Here is a 23,649-nt window from a genome sequence, read left to right on the forward strand (position 1 = left end):
AATTGAAAATGAATTTAAACAGCCCATGTAGGGGCACCTGGGTGGCTCAGTCAGTTAAGCATCTGCCTTCTGCTCAAGTCATGATCCCAGGTTCCTGAGATCAGTCCAGCATTGGGCTCCCTGCTCAGTGGGGAGTCTGCTTCTCCCTCTCCCCCTACCCCTCCCCTCTGCTCATGCTCTCTCTCGCTCACTCTCTCACACTCTCAAATAAGTAAATAAAATCTTTAAAAAAAAAAAACAGCCCATGTAAATATAAGAAAGGGCTTGGAATAGTGTCAGGCACATGGTCACTGGCCATTAATTATTGTTAACATTCTTTTCCTAAGTCAGATTACTCAAGTTACTCAATTTAGTCTTCAGGAAACTGAGTTCTGCCTTCTTTCTCACTGTCCCCACCCCGTCACATTTTCCTTTCTTCCTGTGCTTCTTCTATGCCACCTGCCTCTCTCACGTGCTGTCTCTTTATTATCCTCCACTCCCAGTGAACCTGCAGCTGAAGGAACTGAGAGTCCACTCCAGGTCATAGCAATACGACCCAAGACAAGGGACCTAACCTCTCGACACTTCAGTTTTGTCATCTACAAAATCTAAACCGTAAAACTTCTTACCTCCTAGGGATGTAAGTAGGTGAAAAAAGATACTGCCCATGTGCTATGTGACATCCAGTGGTTACAGCTAGGAGAATCGTTCATTGATATGGGAAAAAGAGCTTCCCAATGATTGCACTTTGAGAGGGTAGACACCATCTTGAAACAGCTAGAGGGAAAATCACAGCTGACACAGTGTGGAGACATCTGTGTCAGTCTAGGCCATTCTCTGAACGGGAGCGTCAAAGCTCATATTCAGTCAACACCCAGATGATATAAAGGAGCCCTGTTCAACTGGGGTTGACATCATTGGGGCGAAATATAAAACTCCGTCCACTCAATAGATCCCAAAGTAAGAATGTCCTAGATACGCCCTTCTACCTCTCTCCAGTTCCTCCAGAATCTCTCATCTGATGAGTCTAATAGCACGCCTTGTTCTCCGGGTGGAAGGCTTGTTTGTGACATATGAGCCTGTCTGGGCCAAGGCTCAGGAGGTGTTTTAGAATATCCTCACTTTACCTTGTGCTTGTAAATGGAAATCATTTGTGAACTTATTTCATTGTTCACGGTGCTAGGTTCTGAGCAGTTAAGACTTTCCTTCACTCTGCAGATACTTATTTACCACTTTCTTACCCTGTGCCAGGCACTGTTCTAGGCCCTGGGGATACAGTGCTGAACAAATCAACGACTCTGTCATGAAATTTACGTTCTGATGGTGAAAGAGAGAGACAGATAAACAAAAACAAAACAACAGGGGTGCCTGGGTGGCTCAGTCATTAAGCGTCTGCCTTCAGCTCAGGGGGTGATCCCAGAGTCCTGGGATCGAGCCCCACATCAGGCTCCTCCACTGGGAGCCTGCTTCTCCCTCTCCCACTCCCCCTGCCTGTGTTCCCTCTCCCTGGCTGTCTCTCTCTCTGTGTCAAATAAATAAATAAAATCTTAAAAACAACAACAACAACAGCAAAAGGAATATTAGCCATGAAGAAAACAAAGCAGCACAAGAGGGAGAGTATCCAGACTCCACTGTAGTGACGTTTGATTTGAGATCTGAAAGATACAAAAGCGCCCAGTCATGCAGTGACCTGGGGAGACGGCATTCCAGAGGGAACAGCATATGCAAAATTTCAAAGGAGGAACAAACTTTTATTTTGAGGAAGAAAAGGAGGGCCAGTGCGGCTGGTGTGTTAAGGGAAAGGCGGATGGGTTCTAATTAAAACCAGAGCAGGTTATGTGGACACCGTTGGCAAGGGAAGGACTTAGATTTTCCCGAGGTTTGTGTGAGAAGCCATTTGGCAATTTTAAGCAGGAAAGTGAAGGGATTTCATCTGTATTTTAGAGATACTGCTCACATGGCCATGCAGAGATTGGGTCCTCACGGGACTCAAAAGCATGAAGCCGGGCTAGAGAGCCGATTTTGCACACATCCAGGCAAGGGATGGTGGGGAATTTGACTCTGGGTGGGTCACCCCACAAAAAATCCTGAGGAATCATTTTTATGAGGCAGGCCCTCTCATGCCAGGCTTTCAGAAAAGGTCAAAAGGGAACAAGAGAGAAGAAAGAAAAGAAAAAAAAAAAAAAGCAGCTTGCCGCTTCCTTTACCAAGCTTTCATATTTCCTTGTTCCAAAGAACTACTAAAGCAAAACCAAAGAAGGCTGAGGTTCTGGTCTTTTTCTGTAGTTGTTATTTCCTGTTGCTTTTTAAGCTGACCCTGGTCATTAGGAACGGTCCCACACTGCCCTATCTGGACTTGCCTTTGGGTTTCTTACCAAGTCTGCCCCCAAATTGGGTACTGGAATTGGGTGTCTGGGGTGGGGTGTTTTCACACAGACTTGAACCCCACTATGGGTTACAGGTCAGGACGCTCCAAGAAGCCGGAGGTCTGGCCTGTGGCCGAGTCTCACTTCCCTCTGCTCTTCCTCATTTGACCAGCGACCAGATGGACAAGGTCCTTCCACCAGCACCCTGTGCTTAGTGTCTGAGGACCCACTCCACCAGCTGGGGAGCAAACGCAGGGCAGCCACAGACTGAGGTGGGAATTTTAATGCAACCTGCACTATTTTAACCTCTGCGTCCCTGGGGTTGAATGGGGGAGGAGGTGGCAGGAAAGGATTCGAGCCTGGGTGGGAGTTAAGTGAAATGTTCCAAAGAGATGATTTTTTAAAATGTTTTCTGTTCCACGTGAGGCATTGCTGCCCCTGGGGAAGAGTCGTACCTGAGACTGTTTGGACGGTCTCTGTGGGGTTCAAGTGACTCTGTGTAACATCATTTCACACACATACTGGAGAGAGAGTAGGGCCCACTATCCTTGTGTTTGCTTATGAAAAGAAAAGTGTACTTCCTTTGAGATTTCTTAAATGAAGTGTTGTGGCCTCATTTGGCAAATTAGTTTCTGTCTGGCATTAGGGGACTGAAGAGCTCATAGGAAGAGACAGACTCTTAAATCTTAAGGCAATTTGTTAATCAAAAGAGAGAGAGAGAGAAGACCCTTTGTAATGAGGTAGTGAAGAACACGGACTCAGGAGCTAGTCTGCCTAAGTTGGAATCCCAGCTCTACCTCTTACTAGCTGTGTGACCTTGGGCAAGTTCCTTGGCCTCTCTGTGCTTTGGTTTCCTCGATGTAAAGTGAAGAGGATAGAGCTGTTTACCTCATGGCATTAGATGAGTTGCCACATATTCAATACAGTGAACGTGCTCAAAAAATTTGTTGTTTATCTTATATTTTAAGGTGATTCTGTATTTCTAGATGTAATCATTGTGATCCATAAACAGTTCCCTCCAAATATAAATCCTGTCGTTGAAATTAGAAGAGAAAGCATGGGTGGGAGTCATGTTTTAAATTAAATTAAAAATTCCTGCTTTTTTTTTTCTTTTTGTTGTAACAGTTTTGTTTTTGTTTTTTTTTATTTAAAAAAAATCAGCCTGTTGAAAACAACAGCATTTGAATAAGACCGTTTCTTCCAGCCAAGTATCCTTGTGCACAGCACTTATGCTCCAGCCTGGAAGTCAGAATCCTGAGTTTTAATCCCAGGTCTCACATTAAGTAGCTGTGTGGTGTTGGACACATCCGTTCCTTCATTGCCCCATATCCCGAGTAAGCGGCGGTTATTAAATGCCTTCTGAGACTCTTTCTATTTCCAAGTTCTAAATTCTAGCTACTCCTAGTCAGCTGACATGACTTTTCATGTCTGCTTTCGGTGTTTTGTTTTCCCTCTTCTCGCCACTCACCCAGTCTGTTGAAAATGGGCTGCGTGGGAAGGCTCTCCCACAGTTTGTCACCATAGAGCCCATGGAATAGCAGGGGTCCTGCTAAGTGGTTAAGAGCTTGGGCTTTGGCTCTGAGTCCAGTTCTGCCATTTATGAATCTTGTTATTCACAATCCCTCTAACCTCGTTCACCTGTAATATGGGGAGATGACACTGCCTACCTCATGTGGGTATCACGAGGGTCGGATATGTGAAGGCATGAAAAGTGCTGAGTGCATTGCCTGGAATACAGAAAGGACGTGTTCGTGGTATTATCGGTGTTGTCATTAAAATGCCAAACCGGGGGGCGCCTGGGTGGCTCAGTGGGTTAAGCGTCTGCCTTCGGCTCAGGTCATGATCCCAGGGTCCTGGGATGGAGCCCCGCATCGGGCTTCCTGCTCAGTGAGGACTCTGCTTCTCCCTCTGCCCCCCCTTTCCCGCACTGTGCACGAGCGCGTGCTCTCTCTCTCAAACAAATAAATAAAATCTTTAAAAAATAAAAACAAAATGTCAAACCGGGTGCCAAGCTTACAGAAGGCATGCAGGAGCTTGTGGTCCCCTCTCTCTTTTTACATCTGCCCCATCAGCTCTGGAGAACTTTCCTGCTCTGTGCTTATTAACTGGTTTGTTAACTCTACCTATCATTTATCTTCTTCAAAATGGGTTAGTAATCTTCCTCCCATTAGGAAGTTGTTGTGTTTTTTTTTTTTCCAATAGGAGAATAAATGGACTATAGGAAGGTTTATTAGCTGTTTGTTAAGCTTCAAGCAAATAAGGAGTATAATTGTGCTTTGTGGAAGTGCTTTGTTTCACTCTCAGGGGTGTCAGATTGAAAGCTACCAGGACATGGCTTATGAAGCTCAGAAAGATTAAGTACCTTCTCCAAGGTAACACAGCTCGTAAGAGATAAAATATGATTTCAAGCCCAAGTCTGGCTTAGAACTCGTGCAAGTGACATCATTTCCCAAGCCTTGGTTTCCCGGTGCTTAAATTGAGGAAGGCCCCCCAAAACGAAACAAAAGCAATGAGGATGCCCCTTTCAGAGGCTTGCTGAGAGGTTGAAATACAAGATGTTAGTGAAGGTCAAGGGTCAAGCACTTGGCCTGGTGCACAGGAGGCCGTCCTTTGACATGGGTTTTGTCTCTTCCCTGGTACTGGGTGAACTTATATAGTGGTTTGCTTATTCTCATGACACAACTCCCAGGAACCTGGCAGATAATAACTTTGGGCGAGGCAAAAACCACAAACCTCATCTAAAGAGGGAGCTGCTGTGCCCCACCCTGGCCCAATGTTGCCATGGAGGAAATCCAGCCCAGTGTTTCCAGATCCTACCATCTCAATTTTTCTTAAGTGGCATCTTCTGATTTCTAATATCCACAAAAATGTATTCACAACAAAATACATCCACCACCATTCAATCTGTGATTTAATTAAGTGACAAGAACAGGCCTTTCTTTTTTTTTTTAATAATAATTTTTTATTATTTATGTTGGTCACCATACAGTATATCCTTAGTTTTTGATGTAAAGTTCCATGATTCGTTATTTGCATATAATACACAGTGCACCATGCAATACGTGCCCTCCTTAATACCCATCACCGGCCTAACCCAGTCCCCCACCCCCTCCCCTCTGAAGCCCTCAGTTTGTTTCCCAGAGTCCATAGTCTCTCATGGTTCATTCCCCCTTCTGTTTACCCCGCCTTCATTCTTCCCTTCCTTCTCCTACCGATCTTCCTGCTATTTCTTATGTTCCATAAATGAGTGAAACCATATGATAATTGTCTTTCTCTGCTTGACTTATTTCACTTAGCATAATCGCCTCCAGTCCCGTCCAAGTTGCTGCAAATGTTGGGTAATCGTTCTTTCTGATGGCTGAGTAATATTCCATTGTATATATGGACCATATCTTCTTAATCCAGTCATCTGTTGAAGGGCATCTCGGCTCCTTCCACAATTTAGCTATTGTGGACAATGCTGCTATGAACATTGGATGCATATGAAGGGCAGGCCTTTCTATGCCTAGTGGTGATCAAATCAGTACTCTGGCCTCCCAGAGAAGCCATCCTCCAACAGAGGAAGGGGTTCGGCTAATACAGAGCACACATGTGCCAGCGTGGGCTTAAAACTGTAGCATTTTTTCCCCTCCAGTTCACCTGCTCTGCCCTTCTCCTGCTTGTCCTGTGTGGGCTCTATCACTTCGCATACTGAGATGTTTGTTCAGTTCTCCCTACCAAAAGTCAACCTTTCCCCCGGCTGTTGTATTTGTGGATGGCGCATGCGTGATTATGAGTGGATGACTTCACCATAATAATGACATCATTCTGGGGAGTCCATCCTTTGGAAACCTTTCACTCTGTTTTAGGTGTAGATATCCATGGTATCTGGGACCCTGGGGTGGCTCAGTTGACTAAGCATCTGACTCTTGGTTTTGGCTCAGGTCATGATCTTGGGGTCCTGGGATTGAGCACTGCGTGGGGCTCCGTGCGCATCAAGGAGTCTGCTTGAGATTTGCTCTCTCCCTCTCTCTCTGCCCCACCTCCCTCTAAAAAAAATTTTTTTAAAGACACCTGTGGTATCTTAGAAAGATGCTTTTAGTTGCAAGAAGCAGAAACCAACTCAAGTTAGTTTCAGAAAGAAAAAAAAAAAGTGGATTTACTAAAGGAATACAAGGGTGTTTCATGGAACTAAAGAGCAAGAATTCAGCCAAACCAGTGGAAGTGACTACAAGTAACTAGAATGACATTAGGAACCTGACAGCAACTCTCTCAAGCTTTCCCTTTCAGGTTGCATGATTTCTCTTGCCTCTTTCCAGCTACTTGTGTCCTTCATTCTCTCTGCAGATGGCTTTCCTTTTTGTCCGCACAAGAGCACAGGAGAGCTGCCCCTATCCAACTGCTTTCTCATCCTCTCAGCCTCAATTCCAGATTCCCTGGACGGAGGATATGATTGGCTCAGCTTGAGTCAGGTGTCCATGCCCTCGTTCAATCAGCTGAAGCCTGAAGTGGAAGGGGTAGGACCAAGTTGTACAAACACGACCACCACTGCCAGTCTTTGTCCTGAGATGGGCAGACACACCGGAAAAACACTTACTGTTTAATTCTCTAGGGTAAGATGAGGTGTCGACAAAAGGAAAATCGGCAAGTCTGAGCGAAGTACGATGGAAAGGAAAAAAGATGCTTTTTAAAAATCAGGAAATAAATTCAAATTGGAATATGCAACAACAGAGTAACTTGAAATATTTTATGAGTTTTGACGTATTCCTTAATGGATTCATGTTGTGTCAGTTGGTCTTCTGAGTATTATTTTATTTTCTCTTACCATAGGACATGTATTTGGGGTTTCTTTGTGTGGGTTTTACAACAGAAGTAAAGTGATTTGAACTGACACATTAATTTCTTTTTTCCCATAGAACAGCGTAGAAAAAAGTTGACTTTTTTGTTGTTGTTCAGTTAGACCTTAATTTAAATCTTGACTTGGCTTTTTTCTTGCTCAGATAACTCTGGATAAATTACTTTAAACTCTGTACCTCGGTTTCCTTGTCTGTAAAATGAGGATGTTGTATAGATTTTTTGTGGAGCTTTAACGAAATAATGTACATAGAGTGGCCAGCTTAGTACCTGGAACAAACAAATATTCGTTCCCTTTCTCCTGGCCACCAAAAGTGTGTGTTGGACCTCAGCTTTGCCGAGTTAAGGACATAATCAGGGGCCATGGGACAAAGTAAAGCTTGCTCACTCACTTCTTCACCCTACTTCAGTGGTTTCTATGGGCCACATCTCCGTAATACCGCGATCTAACCAACCGAGCTAGTTTTCAGACTTTTAGAGCAGAGTTTTATCAAAAATGTAAATGCAAAATTAGTATTTTTCACACGGAAAACATCGCTTATCCCACTCTGAGCCTCCATTTCCCCATCTGTTAAATTGGAGATAGTAACAGCAGTCCCACAGGGTGACTGTGCAACTCAGAGATGATATCTATAAAACACCTGGAACAATACAGTCTATACCTGGTGCTTCGTAATGGAGTGATTTTCTCTTTAAATTGGGCTTATATGTATCTGAGTTTCCAGGTCTTACAGTTTGGTACAACAGCTGAGAGAGAAAATGCCGCCCATCCTTTTTCAAGGTGACCCAGAAGTTCCTCATCCGTGGGCAGAGTTGGGTATGCATTGTTCACCATGACGTTGCTTAGAGTAGCAAAGGACTGGAGGCCATCTCAGTGTGTCTCAGCAGGAGACTCTTTACATTATTACATGTCCACACAATTACTTGTTACTATAGAACATTTAAAAAGAATGCAGTTGGTCTATATGTGTTGACATTGGAAAGATCACCAAGGAATAGCCTAGTTCCATTTGAGTTGAAAAAGAAAAAAAATATATGTATACACACACACACACACACACACACACACCATGTATGTGTGTCTGTATATACATATAGAATCACATACACAGACCCCATACATGTGGAGTCATATATAAAATTGCTGGATGGTTATATGCACACACGCACACAAATATGAAGAATACTTGCTTCATTTGCAAAACAATATGGTCAATATAATAACATTGAAAAGCAAACCATTTAATATGAAATTTTTGAAAACATGTGCACGTATATATCTGAACATCCATGTAAAAACAGTCTGCGCTGATTCTCCTCAAACTGACAGGCAGTGATTTCTGCAGATAAATGATTTGGAGCATGAGTTAGTTAAGGGAGCTCTTTGTATTCTGTGCATTATTTAAATTTTTTACAAGGGGCTGGGCTGGCTCAGTCAGTAGAGCATGTGACTCTTGATCTTGGGGTCGTGAGTTCAAGCCCCACGTTGGGCGCGGAGCCTACTGAAAAAATAAAATGAAATGAAATAAAAAATAAGTAAATAAATATTTTACAAAGAATATTTCCCAGTATTGCGGTTATAAGTGGTAAAAAGTAAATATAATTAGAAATTTATACTGATGTATATTGTTCTTAGCTATGTATCTTAACTGTTGTTAACTACAGTACTGATATACTATAAAGAGGACAGAAATTTCAAAGAGGGAGACTTTCAATTTTAACTCTAATGTCATAGGTTTTCCTTTATAATTATGCATGTATTATATTTATTAAAATACATCAATGAATATAGGCATTTTCATTTGAAAAATTCAATATAGAGTCAATGAAAAATATAGTAGGTTTTCTCCGGGAAGGAAACCAGCTTTTTGTAGTATAATCTTGTATGCATTATTATAGACATAATTTTTTCAACATATTGAGTTGTCTTTGCTTTTCATTCTTTTCGTCTTTGAAATCCAAGAACAAATTAATTCATTGATTAATGAATTCAAGAATTAAAGCCATATAAGTCTGTTTAGGATCAAGGCTGCTGAATAACTCAGCTGAAGCCATTTTTAGGCTGAGCACATCGCATGTAAACTAAACTGTAAATCAAGTTCAAGGGTCTGCTTGCCAGCTCCAGCCCTGATGTCGCTCTTGCTGTCTTGTCCCCACAGATGACAGAAGGCAGGCACTGCCAGGTACACCTCCTGGATGATCGGGGACTGGAGCTGCTGGTTCAGGTAGGTGTTGCCATGCAGAGACGGCTTGTACTGGTTCCCTCTGAGCCTCATGGCCTGGGGTCAGGCTGCTCGCTTATCTGTGCCAATGACTCGGGATTGTTTGAGGGGCAGAAGTAAAGCTTTTAAGTCAGACAACTCGGTCTACGTGTAAGAGTAGTTATAATCTGGGGACATGAATTTGAGACCCTTGGGTTCCGGTCTCAGCTCTGACACTCAGTGGCTTTGTGACCCCCAGGAAGTGACTTTGCTTCTCTGAACCTCTTGTTGGTAAACTGGACACCATAATGTTTCCCCGAAAGGGGGATTGTGAGCTGCAAATCCGCATCCTGCCACTTTCTTGCTACATGGCACTGTCCACGTTAAATACCCGGCATCATCAGCTGTGAACTGGGATGGAGAAGGCTTGGTTTTCCTCACAGAATTATGACTAAAATCAAGGTAGATTATATATGTGAATGAAATCTTTTTGTAAAATATATGGCGTATATGAGTGGTGGTATTTTCATTGTTGATCCTTCTCTCTTTATTTACCCCACACTGTGGACCAAGGACCTTAGAAACTGTAGAAATCCCCTCCGATAGCCACAGCTGTAGCTACAGCTAGAACTCTCTCCTTTGACCAAACCTAAATTCTTCTGAGGCTCCTTTCTCATCCACTATGCACAGGCTTCAGTTAGAAAGAAAATAGTACAGTTGACACTGTTTCACCAGAGTAGATCTCTTAGTCTAGATTTCTGCCTGTTTCTTTCTTTCTTCTTCTTCTTTTTTTTTTAACCACGACCATTTTTCTTCCCCAACAGCAAACATCCAACTCTCAAAGCACCATAATGAGCCCTAAATTGTTTGGCTCTAAGTTCAGAAAGAACCCAGGCAAATGCCCTCCAGCATATCCCCCTTTCCTTCCCAAGTCCCTGCAAATCAGGTGTCCACTATCACTCTGGATGTCCCCCCTGATTGCAAACCATGCTCCTTGCCACCACGGCCAGTCCTTCTCAAGAGCTCATAGATTAGATCCTTCTTCTTTTTTTTTTTTTTTTTGATTTTTTAATGATTTTTTATTATATTATGTTAGTCACCATACAGTACATCCCCGGTTTCCGATGTAAGGCTCGATGATTCATTAGTTGTGTATAACACCCAGTGCACCATGCAATACGTGCCCTCCTTACTACCCATCACCGGTCTATCCCATTCCCCCACCCCCCTCCTCTCTGAGGCCCTCAGTTTGTTTCTCAGAGTCCATAGTCTCTCATGCTTCATTCCCCCTTCTGATTACCCCCCCTTTCTTTATCCCTTTCTTCTCCTACCGATCTTCCTAGTTCTTATGTTCCATAGATGAAAGAAATCATATGATAATTTTCTTTCTCTGCTCGACTTATTTCACTTAGCATTATCTCCTCCAGTGCCGTCCATGTTGCAGCAAATGTTGAGAACTCGTTCTTTCTGATAGCTGAGTAATATTCCATTGTATATATGGACCACAACTTCTTAATCCAGTCATCTGTTGAAGGGCATCTCGGCTCCTTCCACGATTTAGCTATTGTGGACATTGCTGCTATGAACATTGGGGTACATATGGCCCTTCTCTTTACTACGTCTGTATCTTTGGGGTAAACACCCAGTAGTGCAATGGCTGGATCATAGGGTAGCTCAATTTTTAACTTTTTAAGGGACCTCCACACTGTTTTCCAGAGTGGCTGTACCAACTTGCATTCCCACCAACAATGTAGGAGGTATATCCTTCTTCTAACTAAGTGCTTGGTAAACACTGGTGACAATCATCTCTACAATGGGTAAAATCACTCCATCCCTAGAGAGAAATGAAAGGCTTAGGCTTTGGAATCAGACAGAACTGGGTTCAATTCCCTGCCCTTACTGACTGGAACATCAAGCAGGTGTTTAGCTACTCTTGACTTTGGTCCCCTAATCTCTAAAATGGCATTAAGAACTCCTATCTCATAGGCTCATTATAAGGACAAAATGAGACAATGGATAGAAGGAGCTCAGCACAGTAAATGGTAACCAGGAGTAGAGAAGTAGCTTTATCTGTGACCCCACAGCCTGGGGTCTTCAGCCTCTTCAGCCGGCCCTCACCAAGCGAAGTTAGTCCTACAGTCCACACGGTGAGGTGTTGGTATTCTTTGTGTTGGTCACCAGCACCATACTACATATGAAAGAGGATTTTTCCAAAGTGCCGTCGCGCGAGTAAACACACTATGCCCTAGAGGAAAAAGTAAGGTACTGGACTGAATTGCAAAATACATGAAAATGATGATCTCATTGAGGTTCCTATTACAATTTCTTCTCCTTCCCAGTCTTTTGGAAAATGTATAGTCGATTATCATAAACAGCAAAAGAGGGGGGCAGATGTATTTAAAAACAAACAAACAGGGTTGCCTGAGTGGCTCAGTCAGTTAAGTGTCTGCCTTTAGCTCGGGTCATGATCTCAGGATCCTGGGATCGAGTCCTGCATTGGGCTCCCTGCTCAGCGGGGAGCCTCTTTCTCCCTTTGCTTGCAGCTCCCCCTGCTTGTTCTCTCTCTCTCTCTCTGTCAAATAAATAAATAAAATCTCTTTAAAAATTTAAAACGAACAAATGAACGAAAGCCGCTCTAAACCGTTTGGGCCAGAGAAGGGTGGTAGCTTCTGATCGCATTTTATTTTAACAGCCCAAACTTCTATCGAGAGAATTGCTGGACCTCGTGGCTTCCCATTTCAACCTGAAAGAAAAGGAGTACTTTGGAATAACATTTACAGATGACACGTGAGTGTTCTCATCATTTTCATTTACCTTTCATGTGGACTACATGCTTACTGTCATTCACATCAGCAGAAAAGGGCAGAAATGCTCCAAGAATTCGAATATGTCTTGCTTGGTTAAAGATTATCTAATATAAGATTTCTCTCCTAGGACTATTGCAAGGGAGAAGAAAAGGAATAGTGATCATTTTTAAACATCAAAATATTGTTCTAGTGTTTTAGAAATCTGTTATAATGGGGTTATTCTTAAGAGTCTATCTCCCCATTTTGTACTGTAGTTATGTATCGGTGATAGAATACTCGGTCGTCATTCACTCATATATTGAAACGAGAATTAATGTTCTGAGTGTTGGTGGCAAGACACTTTAAAGGCAAATGTATGGCCCACCTGAAAAATATGTTTATTGTTTTAATACCGAATGAACTTTTGCACTTCGCCCTAGGTCATTTTAGTTACTTCCTTACTGTCTTTTTTTTTTTTTTATCTACTTAAATTTTTTATGCTGACTTGGACACGGTATATATTTATCAATGACTTAAATGCTTTCTGAAATGAAGCATGTGTGTAACAATAAAATCATAAGAAGTTAAAACTCCATGTAAAAAAAATGTGTTTGGTCTCACCAATTCTTTCCTGTGTGCGTGTGGTGTGTATGTGTGTGTGTGTGTGTGTGTGTTATGATAGTCCCAATTTGCCTGCGTTATTTGCAACCTGATAGATTATCAGAGGAATTTTTCCCTTTCGTGGAGATAATATCCAAAGAGTTCTTCAAATATTAAAATTCAAGAAAATGCATTCCAAAAAAAAAAAAAAAAAAGAAAATGCATTCCAGACACAAAATATATTGGCCAACGACCCAGCATTCTTTCTGTAACTCTCCCAGTGTAAATGTTTTTTCAGTTCTTTAGTTTAACCAGGCAGAAAATAATCTCAAGAAGGGGTTAATTTTTTTTTTCTTTTAACACCTAGATTCTGATTATTTCCAGCCTGAGTGGGCCACAAGCCTAGGACCCGCGCAGGCTCAGGATACAGGCTGGGCAAAACCAGGCAACCACTTGTCAGGAGACAGAAAAACCAGAAAACTTTGATCCTAGACCCAGGATGCTTCCTGAATCGGAAGTACACTAGACAAAAGTACCCTAGGCATTGCCCGCCTCACTCTGATTCACAAGATTATCAGTTCGCCCAACAACTATTGGAGACCCTGTATGATGGTCCTCTGCTGGGTGAAACAGGAAATGCAGACATTCATTGACCGCATGGTCTTAGCTGGAAACACAAGGCTGGTTCATGTAAATTAGAGACTAAACACACACACACACCACACACACACACACACACACACAGGCTGCAAGCGATTGTACATGCAATAATTGCAAGCAGTATAAGACATGAAACCTAAAAGACATAATGGCTAAGCTATATGGTTGAACTGTAAGTGCTATAAACACTGTAACTTAGGTCACATAGAATAGACGCCAAAAGCATGAATATTAATTTATTCATTCAACAAATATTTCTTGAGTGCTCACCAAATGCCAGGCATTGTTCTAGGTCCTAGAGAATTAGCTGTGCACGACAGAGATGAGGTTCTTGTTTTCACGAAGCTTATACTGCAGTGGTATGGTCTAGCAGAACAAGTGAATAAATAAGTGAGAAATTACTCGAAATGATAAGTGCTTAGAAGAACATGATCATGGCCATGATGAAGAAAAGTTGGGTCACAGTGTTAGATAGGGTGGACAAGAAAGGCTTCTAGGAGGAACAAGTAATAAAAAGCAAGACCCAGTTCTGCAAAAGTAGAGGGAGGCATTCCAGACAAAAGCCAGGACGAAAGCCTTGAGGTGAGACGGAGCTTGACTTTTGGGGTTTTTTATTTTATATTTTTGAGAAAGAAAAAAAAAAATCTTGATGACTGCAATATAGAGAGTAAGAAGGAAAGTGGTGCAAGTTAAAGGTTGAGAGGGAGGCAGGGAGCCGATATTATAGAATTGTGGTAGCTATGGGATTTTAGGCCAGTAACTTAATATCTCCGACACTCCAGTGTTCTCTTCGGTACACTGGGCATAATACTAGTACCTCTATATAATAAGGACTGCATAAGACACATGTAATAGGATGCTAGGATTATGTACTGTTAAGTCCGGTAAGGTATGCCCAGCTCATAGCACAGGCACACACTGAAAGGAAGCTATCATGGCCATTGTTGGTATGGTAGTAAGTTCAGTGTCCAGAAGCGGGCTAAAGGATGACTACAGTGGAATTCACTCAAGAGAATAACTACAAATGGACAGGGCGGGGCAGGTAGACTTTAGGTAGAGGGGAATGGGAGATGACATTCTAGGGAAGACTCATTTTGTGGCCCAGTGTGTGAGCATGGAAATGAATATGGTGCATTTGCTCAGTGGTGAGGAGCCTGGCCTGATGGTCGGGCAAGAGGTAAGAGGGACAAGATTGTAGGTGAGCCCTGTCTGTCATGTAGGTGGGAGAGGCACCCCTAGGCCACTGTAGGATATTTGCACAGGAATTACATGATTTATGACTGGTATTGCAAGTTCCCCAGGCTACAGGGTTCAGGATGGGCTGAAAAAGGGGGTCCTGGCCACATGGATGGCTTCTAGGAAAACTCCCAGTTCAGGTGAGCGTAACCAACAGTGCATAAATCAGTTGTTCAGCCGTAAGACCTTCTCTTCAGAAAAAAAAGGAATAATATGAATGACTTCCTTTAATGCCTTGAGCCACCTCCCCCCCTTGTGCTCTGGGATTTCTTTCCAAATCCTCTACTGGGAGAAGAATGTCTCACTCCAGCGTCTCCTCCAGCTATCTCGTTTGGCGACAGTGGTTGATGGTTATAGTCTTTCCAAGAAGCCTGGCTCCAAACTGTCCTCTGTCTACTCCCCTGCAAGTGACAGCAGAGTCTATTTTTGAATTATGACCAGTTTGGAAGGTGTCTTCTGGCTGTAGTTGTGTTTATTTTCAGAAGAGGTAGGAGCTGGGCTTTGGGAGGGGGAGGGAGGATTTGGCCATTTCCACCTTTCTGCGGAACAGGTCTGGAAAATTGCTTCTGTCTAAGGGTGTCTCCTTGGAATGTCTTGGTCACAAGCCTAGCTCTTTTTCTTTGTCTGGTAAATATTTTTGGAAAGTATTTTCTTTCAGCGCTCCCTTTCCCCCGCCCCCCATAAAACCACTGAGTCGGATCCCTCCCAGGATGCTGTCTGAATTCAATTTCCAGCTTAGATGCCACATCGGCCGTCTGCCTTTGGTGAACTCTCAACAGAGTAAGACAAAGCCGAGGGGGACATTTTGTCAATGAAACTAGCTACTGTGTATGCCCTCACGCCACAAGCCAAGAAGAGAAATGGAAAGAAAAAAAAAAAAGAATTGTGCCATTACATAAGAAAAGTAGTGTTGGTGCCCAACAAAAATAAATCCATGGTCCTGTTGGAGGGTGGGGTGGAGTTCCTTGAGATGACACTTGGAAGTACCTCCTAGCGACCTGTGTGCAGAGGCAGCCTTTCACCTCTAGAGGGCAGTCTCGCCCTCCGGAGGCAGCGGCCCTGCAGTTGACCAAAATGGTTCCCATCCCCTTCAACCCACTTCATTTTTCTTTTAATTCCCTTGTTTCAAAAGGCTTTGCTGAATAAGCTTTGTTTATGAAGAAATAGCAAATAGTTTTCACAACACAGTTGTGACTTTTGATCACCATCCCATTAGATGGGTGTGAGTTGATGGGCTTTTAGACTGATACAATTCTAGTCCAGAAAAAGCTTGCTTTTGGGTTGACCTGCACAGCTTGATAGAGGTGAGTGTCTAGAGTCAACTGTCTTTTTGAGATATTGATTAGATCTAATATATTTGCTGATGGAAAAACTTGAGAAAAGCAGGTTGTCACAATAAGTGCTTTTTGATCTCATTTTAGTCTCAAAGATTATAAAACAACACATTAACCTTATTTGTATCTCAGTGATAGAGTTACAGGTAATTTTCAATTTTTTGTTCTTCTAATTTTATCTTGTTGGTGATATTATGGATGGGGTTTTTTAAGTTTATTATATTATCATTATTATTATTTTAGCAATGTCTATACCCAATGTGGGGCTCAAACTCACGACCGCAAGATCAAGAGTCATGTGCTCTTCCAACTGAGCTAGCTAGGCACCCCTGGATGGATTTTTTTTTAAATCTACTTTCTGGGGTGCCTGGGTGGCTCGGCTGGTTGGGCATCTGCCTTCAGCTTAGGTCATGATCTCGGGGTCCTGGGATCGAGTCCCACATCGGGCTCCCTGCTCGGTGGGGAGCCTGCTTCTTCCTCCCCTGTTCCCCCTGCTTGTGCTCTCTCTGTCAAATAAATAAATAAAAATCTTTTTAAAAAATCTACTTTCTAATGTATCCTTTTTAAAAAATTATTTTTACAGTACATATACATGAATGTCTTTTTATTTAAAAAAATTGAATGTCGTAATTGAAGCCATTCCCTTTTGATTACCTCCCCACTTCAAATGTTGCAATTTGCTCTATAGCTCTCCAGAACTAAAAGAATTTCATCCACACATAATTGCGTTTTCAGTGTGCTTCTTTGGTTAATATAATTGGTTTATGCTGTGTATGTTATTATACAACTTGTTTTATTCATTCTTGAACATCATTCCATGCAAGTTCATGTAAATATATGTTGTGATCTTGTAATAATGCCATATCTGTCCTGTATAAAAGCAGGAAGAACAATTCCAAATGAGTCTCATTTTCCCTAAGAAAACTTTTAAGACCTGATACTATACACTGTTTTATGTACTTAAAGACAAGTATTTGAACATGTCTGAACTGGCGTATGTCTTTCAATCAGCAATTCTAAACTGGATGAAATACAGTAGGAGAGTCCCTTACCTTCTAGCCCCCTATCTTTATATATATATATATATTTTTAAACAAGCAGTATTTCTAAGAACATCCCCTTATATCACTTATATCAGCTTATTTATCTTATAACATTCCTCCTAGGAAAGCTAGGGACCGTTATCGGAAGCCTCATCTTATAATTGCAGAAACACTTTTTCCAGTGTTGAGACTAGTAAGTGACAGAGATCAGCCAAAAGTTATAAAACCTGATTCAACTCTCTAGTCTTCTGTATACAAAGTCCTGTATTCCAAGTCCTGGGCTCAAATCTTGGCTTCTGCTACTTTTTTTGCAAACTTATTGTAAAATACAGCCTTAATACATAAAAACTTCCAGCTCAGTGGGCACAGAGTACCTGTTATTATTATGAGTAGCTATTATTATTAATGATTATTATTACAATTACTCTTGTTATTGTTTATGTCTACTTTTCCTATCTACTTATAATGAATACAGCTTAGAGTTTCCTGAGTTTTTTTAATTATTTATTCAAAGACCAAAAAAGGTTGGAAAATATCTTCTGGCCCATTATAGGTTTTATTATAATTCAGCACCCCACCACTCTTTGCATGTTTCTGAGCTTTCTAGAAGCAAGCAAAATGGAGTCTATGCCTTCCGGGAATATACAGACTTAAACAGACCAACTGGTTGGACAACCTTGGAAAAGTCCTGGAAACAATCCCAAGCTACAGTGTCATCCTTTGGATCCCCCAGTGGTCAGAATTTAAAGAGAACTGTTCATAGTCATGAATTTGCTGAGGCTCTTGAGTAAATAAACAAATGCATGCTTAAATATTAGGAAATCCATAATATATGAACAGAAACAACACTCAGAGAATATGTAACCCTATACTTTTTAGAAAGCTGTACTATTGTTCTTTGTGTCTGTCTGATTTCATGAAACCAGGAGTTTTCCCCTTTTTGACTATCTAAAATATTTCAGATATCATATTTAATAAGAATTTAAAGATTAATATATTAAGTTTCACCTAGTTTTTTACCTCCAAAGCTACCAGGTGGTATCAGTTTCTTGTTTATCCTCTCAGAGATATTTTATTTATGTGTGCGCGTGTGCATTTTTTAATTTAAAATGGCTATATAATGTACTCAGGTTATGCACTTTGCTTTTCCATGTAACGTCATGTCTTGGTAATTGTTCAAATAAGTTTGTAAAGATACTCTCCATCTTCTGTATGGCTTCCTTGTATGTTACTGCTCAGTTTAAATTAATTTTTTAAGCAACACCTTGCTGGACATCTTTGGGGTTTTTTGAGCCTTTTTTCTGTTACGACCATGCTACAGTAGGGAACTTTACAGCTGGGCCATTTTTCACATGTGCAAGTTTACCTTGATAAGTTTTTGGAAATGGACAGTCTGGTTCAGAGGCAGATGCTTTTATAACTTTGATAGTAATTGCTAAATTGGCCTCATTACCAGTTGTAACAGGTTATACGCCTGCCATCCACGTATGACAGTAACTGTTTCCCCATGGCTTTGCCAACACTTGCGTGCTATCGAACCTTCCTCTGACCTTCTGTTTAATCCTTTTTCTTTGCTTTGCCCTCACAGAGGTCAGCAGAACTGGCTACAGTTAGATCACCGAGTTCTTGACCATGATCTGCCCAAGAAGCCAGGCACCACCATTTTGCATTTTGCTGTGAGGTATGTATCCATAGAAACATCCAGCATTCCCACCTCCCTTAAAAAAAAAAAAAAAAAATCTGGTGATCAGATAGAGAATAAAAAAAGAACAGACCTATCAAAACATTATTATGTGGAAAAGATTCTCCACTGTCTCAGTCTGGAGACAAAGTTGCCATAGATACTGTGTAGAACTATTTTCTTTGAAGATAAAGGATAGGATCACTGTCCTTTGTTCCTCAAAGTCCTTTGGATCAATTTAAAGCTGGAAAACATAGGTACTTTGTTTTAACACAGAAGGCTGTTTTCAACTCAGCATACTTTAAGGATTTTTATAATTTGAAATATGGCAAACATTTACCGTTACATGTTGTGTATGAACATTTCCTAGAGACTGTGGCAAGAATTGAATTTTATACAATTTCACGCCTGAGTTTGAATAGAAGATAAAATGCAAACAAATGCTCATGGAAAGAATTATCTTAACAGCGCAGAAATCTGAATTCAGCTCGCAGGCAGAGAGATTGCTGAGAAGGATGTAAGGAGTCCTTGACTTGTTCCCTGACTCTGCTTGGGCTGGACACTTACCCATTCCTAGGGGCCTCCATACATACTTTCTCCGGAAATGGATGTGTTCAACTCAATCAGAGATATCTTAAAGCCATGATGGGTATAGTTTTCCACATGACATATTCACACTCTAAAATAAATAAAAGGTCGGAGAGCCTGGGTGGCTCAGTCCTTAAGGGTCTGCCTTTGGCTCAGGGCGTGATCCCGGCGTTCTGGGATCGAGCCCCACATCAGGCTCCTCCCCTGGGAGCCTGCTTCTTCCTCTCCTACTTCCCCTGCTTGTGTTCCCTCTCTCACCGGCTGTCTCTCTCTCTGTCAAATAAATAAATAAAAATCTTAAAAAAATTTTTTTTTAAATAAATAAAAGGTTATAAAAAGTAACACCTGTTCCTGTACCCAGCTTGAGAAGTAACACATTCCCAATTTTGCTGAAAGCCCCTTTCTGTGCACTAGCAGCTCTCTCCCCACTACCTGAATTTGATGATAAATTTCATGATAAGCTGTTTTCCTTGTCTGAAGCCAAATATGATAAAATAAGCTAAGGTCGTAGATTTTCCAGGAATCCAAATAAGTTTTCATAAAGCTAGATCAACCTAAAGAATGTCTTTGTATTCTGAGCTTGTGTTATTTTGTGGATATTGAAGTATGCTTTGTTTGAGGCACCTGGCTGGCTCAGTGGGTAGAGCATGTAACTCTTGATCCCTCGGTTGTGAGTTCAAGACCCATTTGGATAGTTTAGTTTAGAGGCACATGCTTTTATAATTTTGATAGCTGACTTGGAAGGAAGGAAGGAAGGAAGGAAGGAAGGAAGGAAGGAAGGAAGGAAGGAAGGGGAGGGAGAGAGAGGAAGAAAGAAAAGAAAGGAAAGAAGAAAGAAAGAAAGAAAGAAAGAAAGAAAGAAAGAAAGAAAGAAAGAAAGAAAGAAAGAATGGATGATTTGTTTTATGACATAGTAGTGGAAGCTTCTTCTTTTTCTTTTTTTTGGGATTTTTATACTATGATTACCTGGCAAAATCATGTTGATTTACACAATTTTTTAAAACTTCAGTCTGCTCCATGAAACCCAAAAGTATGATAATAAGATGTCCTACCTTTTTTTAAACATCTTTTTTTTTTGTATGACTTGTGATTGCCAACAGTAGCTGCTCCTTATTCAGGAAATAAAGTATTGACAATCCCCAATTTGTTTTTTGCCTTTTGCCTTGATATCTGGCTTGGAATTTCTTTCATACCACCAGACATGTTTTTGAAACCCAGGAAGTAGGTAGCATAAGCGGTGATTTGTCCAGAAGCATAGCTGGTGTGGAGAAATGTGCGGAAATCCTAAAGAAAAACATAGGAGTTTCCTGGAAAGAGTATGGTGTGAGTGCTTGTGTTCTTGGAAATGGGAGAAAAAGGCAAACACAAACTAAGAAGCAGTAGGAAAAAGTGTGTATTCGTCATTAAACAGGGGTCAGAGCATAGAGAAATTTTAATCTTATGTGTGAAAAATGGTTCAACATACGTCAATACATTTTTCACCAAAAATTATATTTTCATTGTAAACATTTCAAATTCTGTGAACTTACTCTTGCCCAGCCTTTCCCCCCTCCCTCCACCCCTGACACCCTTCCCTTCTCAGAGAAAAATAAGGATGACACGTTGCTTGATGACTGACTTTGTTTTTACCTGGAGATTTCTCCCCTTGTGTCTGTAAAAATCCACTTTGTTTGCACTTTCATAATGTAGGGGTCTAGTCTCCTATGAAGCACTTAGGCTGTTTCCAATTATGTATATTTTAATGCAGGCTGTGGTTAAGATCGTTGCATTTGCATCTTTGCACGCACGTGTGTTTCTCACGCGGAATAAGCAGTCAGCAAAATCCTCTGTCTTTGGAGAATTTAACAAGTACCATTTATTTAGTTATCCGATTGTGAACTCCTCTGACAGCTGATATCTGGTCTAGTTTTGGTCTCAAAATACCAGGGGAGAAAACTCTGTCTTCCCTTCTATTCAGTCATTCGTAAGGCGGCTCTGTCTTCTGGAAGCGTGTTCCAGAGATGCCCGAGCAGCCTGCTACTTGTTCCGTGAGTTTCAGCACTTACTTGAGCGTTATCTCAAGTGTCCCATAATCACATCACATGACTTTCTCTTAACTCCTTGCGTGTTTAAAACCCTTATCGAGTTCTTAATTATTCACTTAATTTTTCCTCCCAACAGTATTGTGAGATCATAATAGTCTTTGTTATTATTCCAATTAAGTACTTGTTACTCCAACTGAATTAAAGAGATAATAAAGCAAAAGCACCAAAGAATGAAGTGAACTGACGGAGGTCTCTCCGCGGAATGTTCTTTGGAGGGCTCACGAAGGGGGTTCTAGGCGCCCCAGTGAAGTCTGGTGCCTTTCAGAGGGCTTCTAGCCTCTTCTTTTGAGAGAACAGAACTGTTGGTGAGCTTATGGGGACATAGACACCATCACCAACCCTTGAAGCTGCCTGTGTTGGCTACGCTTTTAGTCATTGAAGAATAGAACCAAAGAGAGCTTTCGGTTCTGTTTGGACATTGGTCACTACAGGAGCCTCCGGAAATACACCAGACCTCTTTTTTTTTCCGATTGAAGTATAATTGGCACACAATGTTACATTAGTTGCAGGTGTACAACACGGTGATTTGAGGAGCCCATACATTATCCAGTGCTCATCACAAACGTAGCTGCCGTCTGTCACCATGCGACGCTGTTACGATACCATGGGCTGCAGGCCTCTGCTGTGCTTTCCGTCCCCGTGACTTCTTCGTTCTGTAACTGGAAGCCATCACCGAGGTGCAGTCACGAAGCAGTGAATGCACAATGACAAAGGATTCCCCACAGTGGTAGCGCATTGCAAGGACGTGCCTCACAGTTATTTTCATTGCCAACAGTTAGAAATATCAAAATGCTGACAATGAAGTTTAGGTTCAGTAAGTTACGGCATTCTTATGGTGAACAATTGGCCACTTTAATAAAAGAGATTAGTTGCTTTTTTTTTTAAGTACGTTGCATGTCAGTGTTTCCCCACAGAGAGAAGGGGTGCGTATCTGAATCATCCTAGGAATTTTTCAAACTAGACAATCATACCCGTCCAACCCCCAAATCCCCCACATTCCTGGCCCAGATTCTGATCCAGTCCACTAGAGATGGTAATGTGGTCTTGTTCCAGTAAGTTGTGACAAATAAAGAGACATCGGGATAGAAAGTGAGTTTGCAAAATGCTATAAAAATATAAGAAAATATCATTTTTTTAAAAATTGTAGTGTTTATGAGAAAGAAAAAACCATACAGTTTTGCTCTCTCACTCTTGATATGTGGCATTAACCATGAGGCAGGCACTGGGCTAAATATTTGACGTCCATTGTCTCACTTGAGTCCTGAGCTAAACACTGGGGTCCTGCAGGTCTGGGAGAGGGGGTGACTTTCTCTTGGTTAATTCCCACCAGGGCACAGGGAGCAGCTCAGAAACACAGGCTGCTTCTGCGTGGAAGAAAGAAAACACTGAAGGTGAAGGGCACTTAGCGTTACCTTTATGAACTTCCGGATTAAACCTTTGTCTTTTCAGTTGCAAAAGCTCAGTGATAGTGCGAAATACTCATGTGACACCTGGGTGTAGAGACGCCCCATAATTTATCTATGCACCATAATTCATTGAACCAGTTCTCCATTTCCATTGAGTCCAAACTCCCCCAGGTTGCTGGGGGACTTCTCCATGGGGAGGCGGGGGGGGGGGGGGCTTGTTATTTGCTGCTGTAAATTATCTTTTGCAAACGCATGGGCCTCTTTGGTAATGCAGCCCAGATGTGAGCATTGGAAAAGCTTGATAGTGAATGCGCTTGCAAGCATTTAAATCAGAGAGCAGGGCCTTGGCGTGACCTCACTGGAAAAGCTTGCATTCCCTCAGGGGAGGGCAGGCGGAGGTGGGTCAGGCTGGTACCACCCAGCTCCACCAGAGCAGCGTCTCAGCGTCTTTTACTCCCTTCTTCGACTACTTGTTGCTTCCCCCCTCCTCCCCTTCTGCTCTTCCCTCTCCTGCCCCTTTTCCTCCTCCTCAAGTCCCCTCTGCTGTGCCCTAGGGCTATAAGGGACCACTCAGAGATACCCCTAAACCATCATCGGTGACACTCAGGGCTGAGAACTCCCTGCATTACTTGGAGAGTTCTGGCAGAAATGTGGGGGATGGAAGGGAAACTGCTACCTTTCTGCCAAAATTGTTGCAAACATGGAGCCTTTGAAAAACTTTGAAAGTGCTGTCAGCACTCAAGGAAGCATCATGGCTCTAACGTGTGGGTCCCCATCACTCCACCTGACTTTTTTTTTTAAGAAAGCCAAATATATGGAATACAACACAGCAGGTAAAAACAAAGACTCTGG

The 23,649-nt window shown here is 41.9% G+C and overlaps 1 protein-coding gene across 4 annotated transcripts in view; it reads left to right on the forward strand.

The window, feature by feature from the left end:
• The window catches only part of FRMD4B (FERM domain containing 4B), a 315,746-nt gene that overhangs the window by 192,918 nt on the left and 99,179 nt on the right, over nt 1–23,649 (forward strand). For all 4 annotated transcript variants that reach the window (XM_087866862.1, XM_087866860.1, XM_045808065.2 and 1 more), the window contains 3 exons: nt 9,338–9,403; nt 12,072–12,166; nt 18,627–18,719. In XM_087866862.1, coding sequence (XP_087722988.1) covers nt 9,338–9,403; nt 12,072–12,166; nt 18,627–18,719 — 254 coding nt within the window. The remainder of the gene's footprint in view (nt 1–9,337; nt 9,404–12,071; nt 12,167–18,626; nt 18,720–23,649) is intronic.

Source organism: Ursus americanus, chromosome 14 (assembly GCF_024610735.1).
Source record: "Ursus americanus isolate L20-20 chromosome 14, mUrsAme1.1.p, whole genome shotgun sequence".
In the NCBI taxonomy this organism is placed as follows: Eukaryota; Metazoa; Chordata; class Mammalia; order Carnivora; family Ursidae; genus Ursus; species Ursus americanus.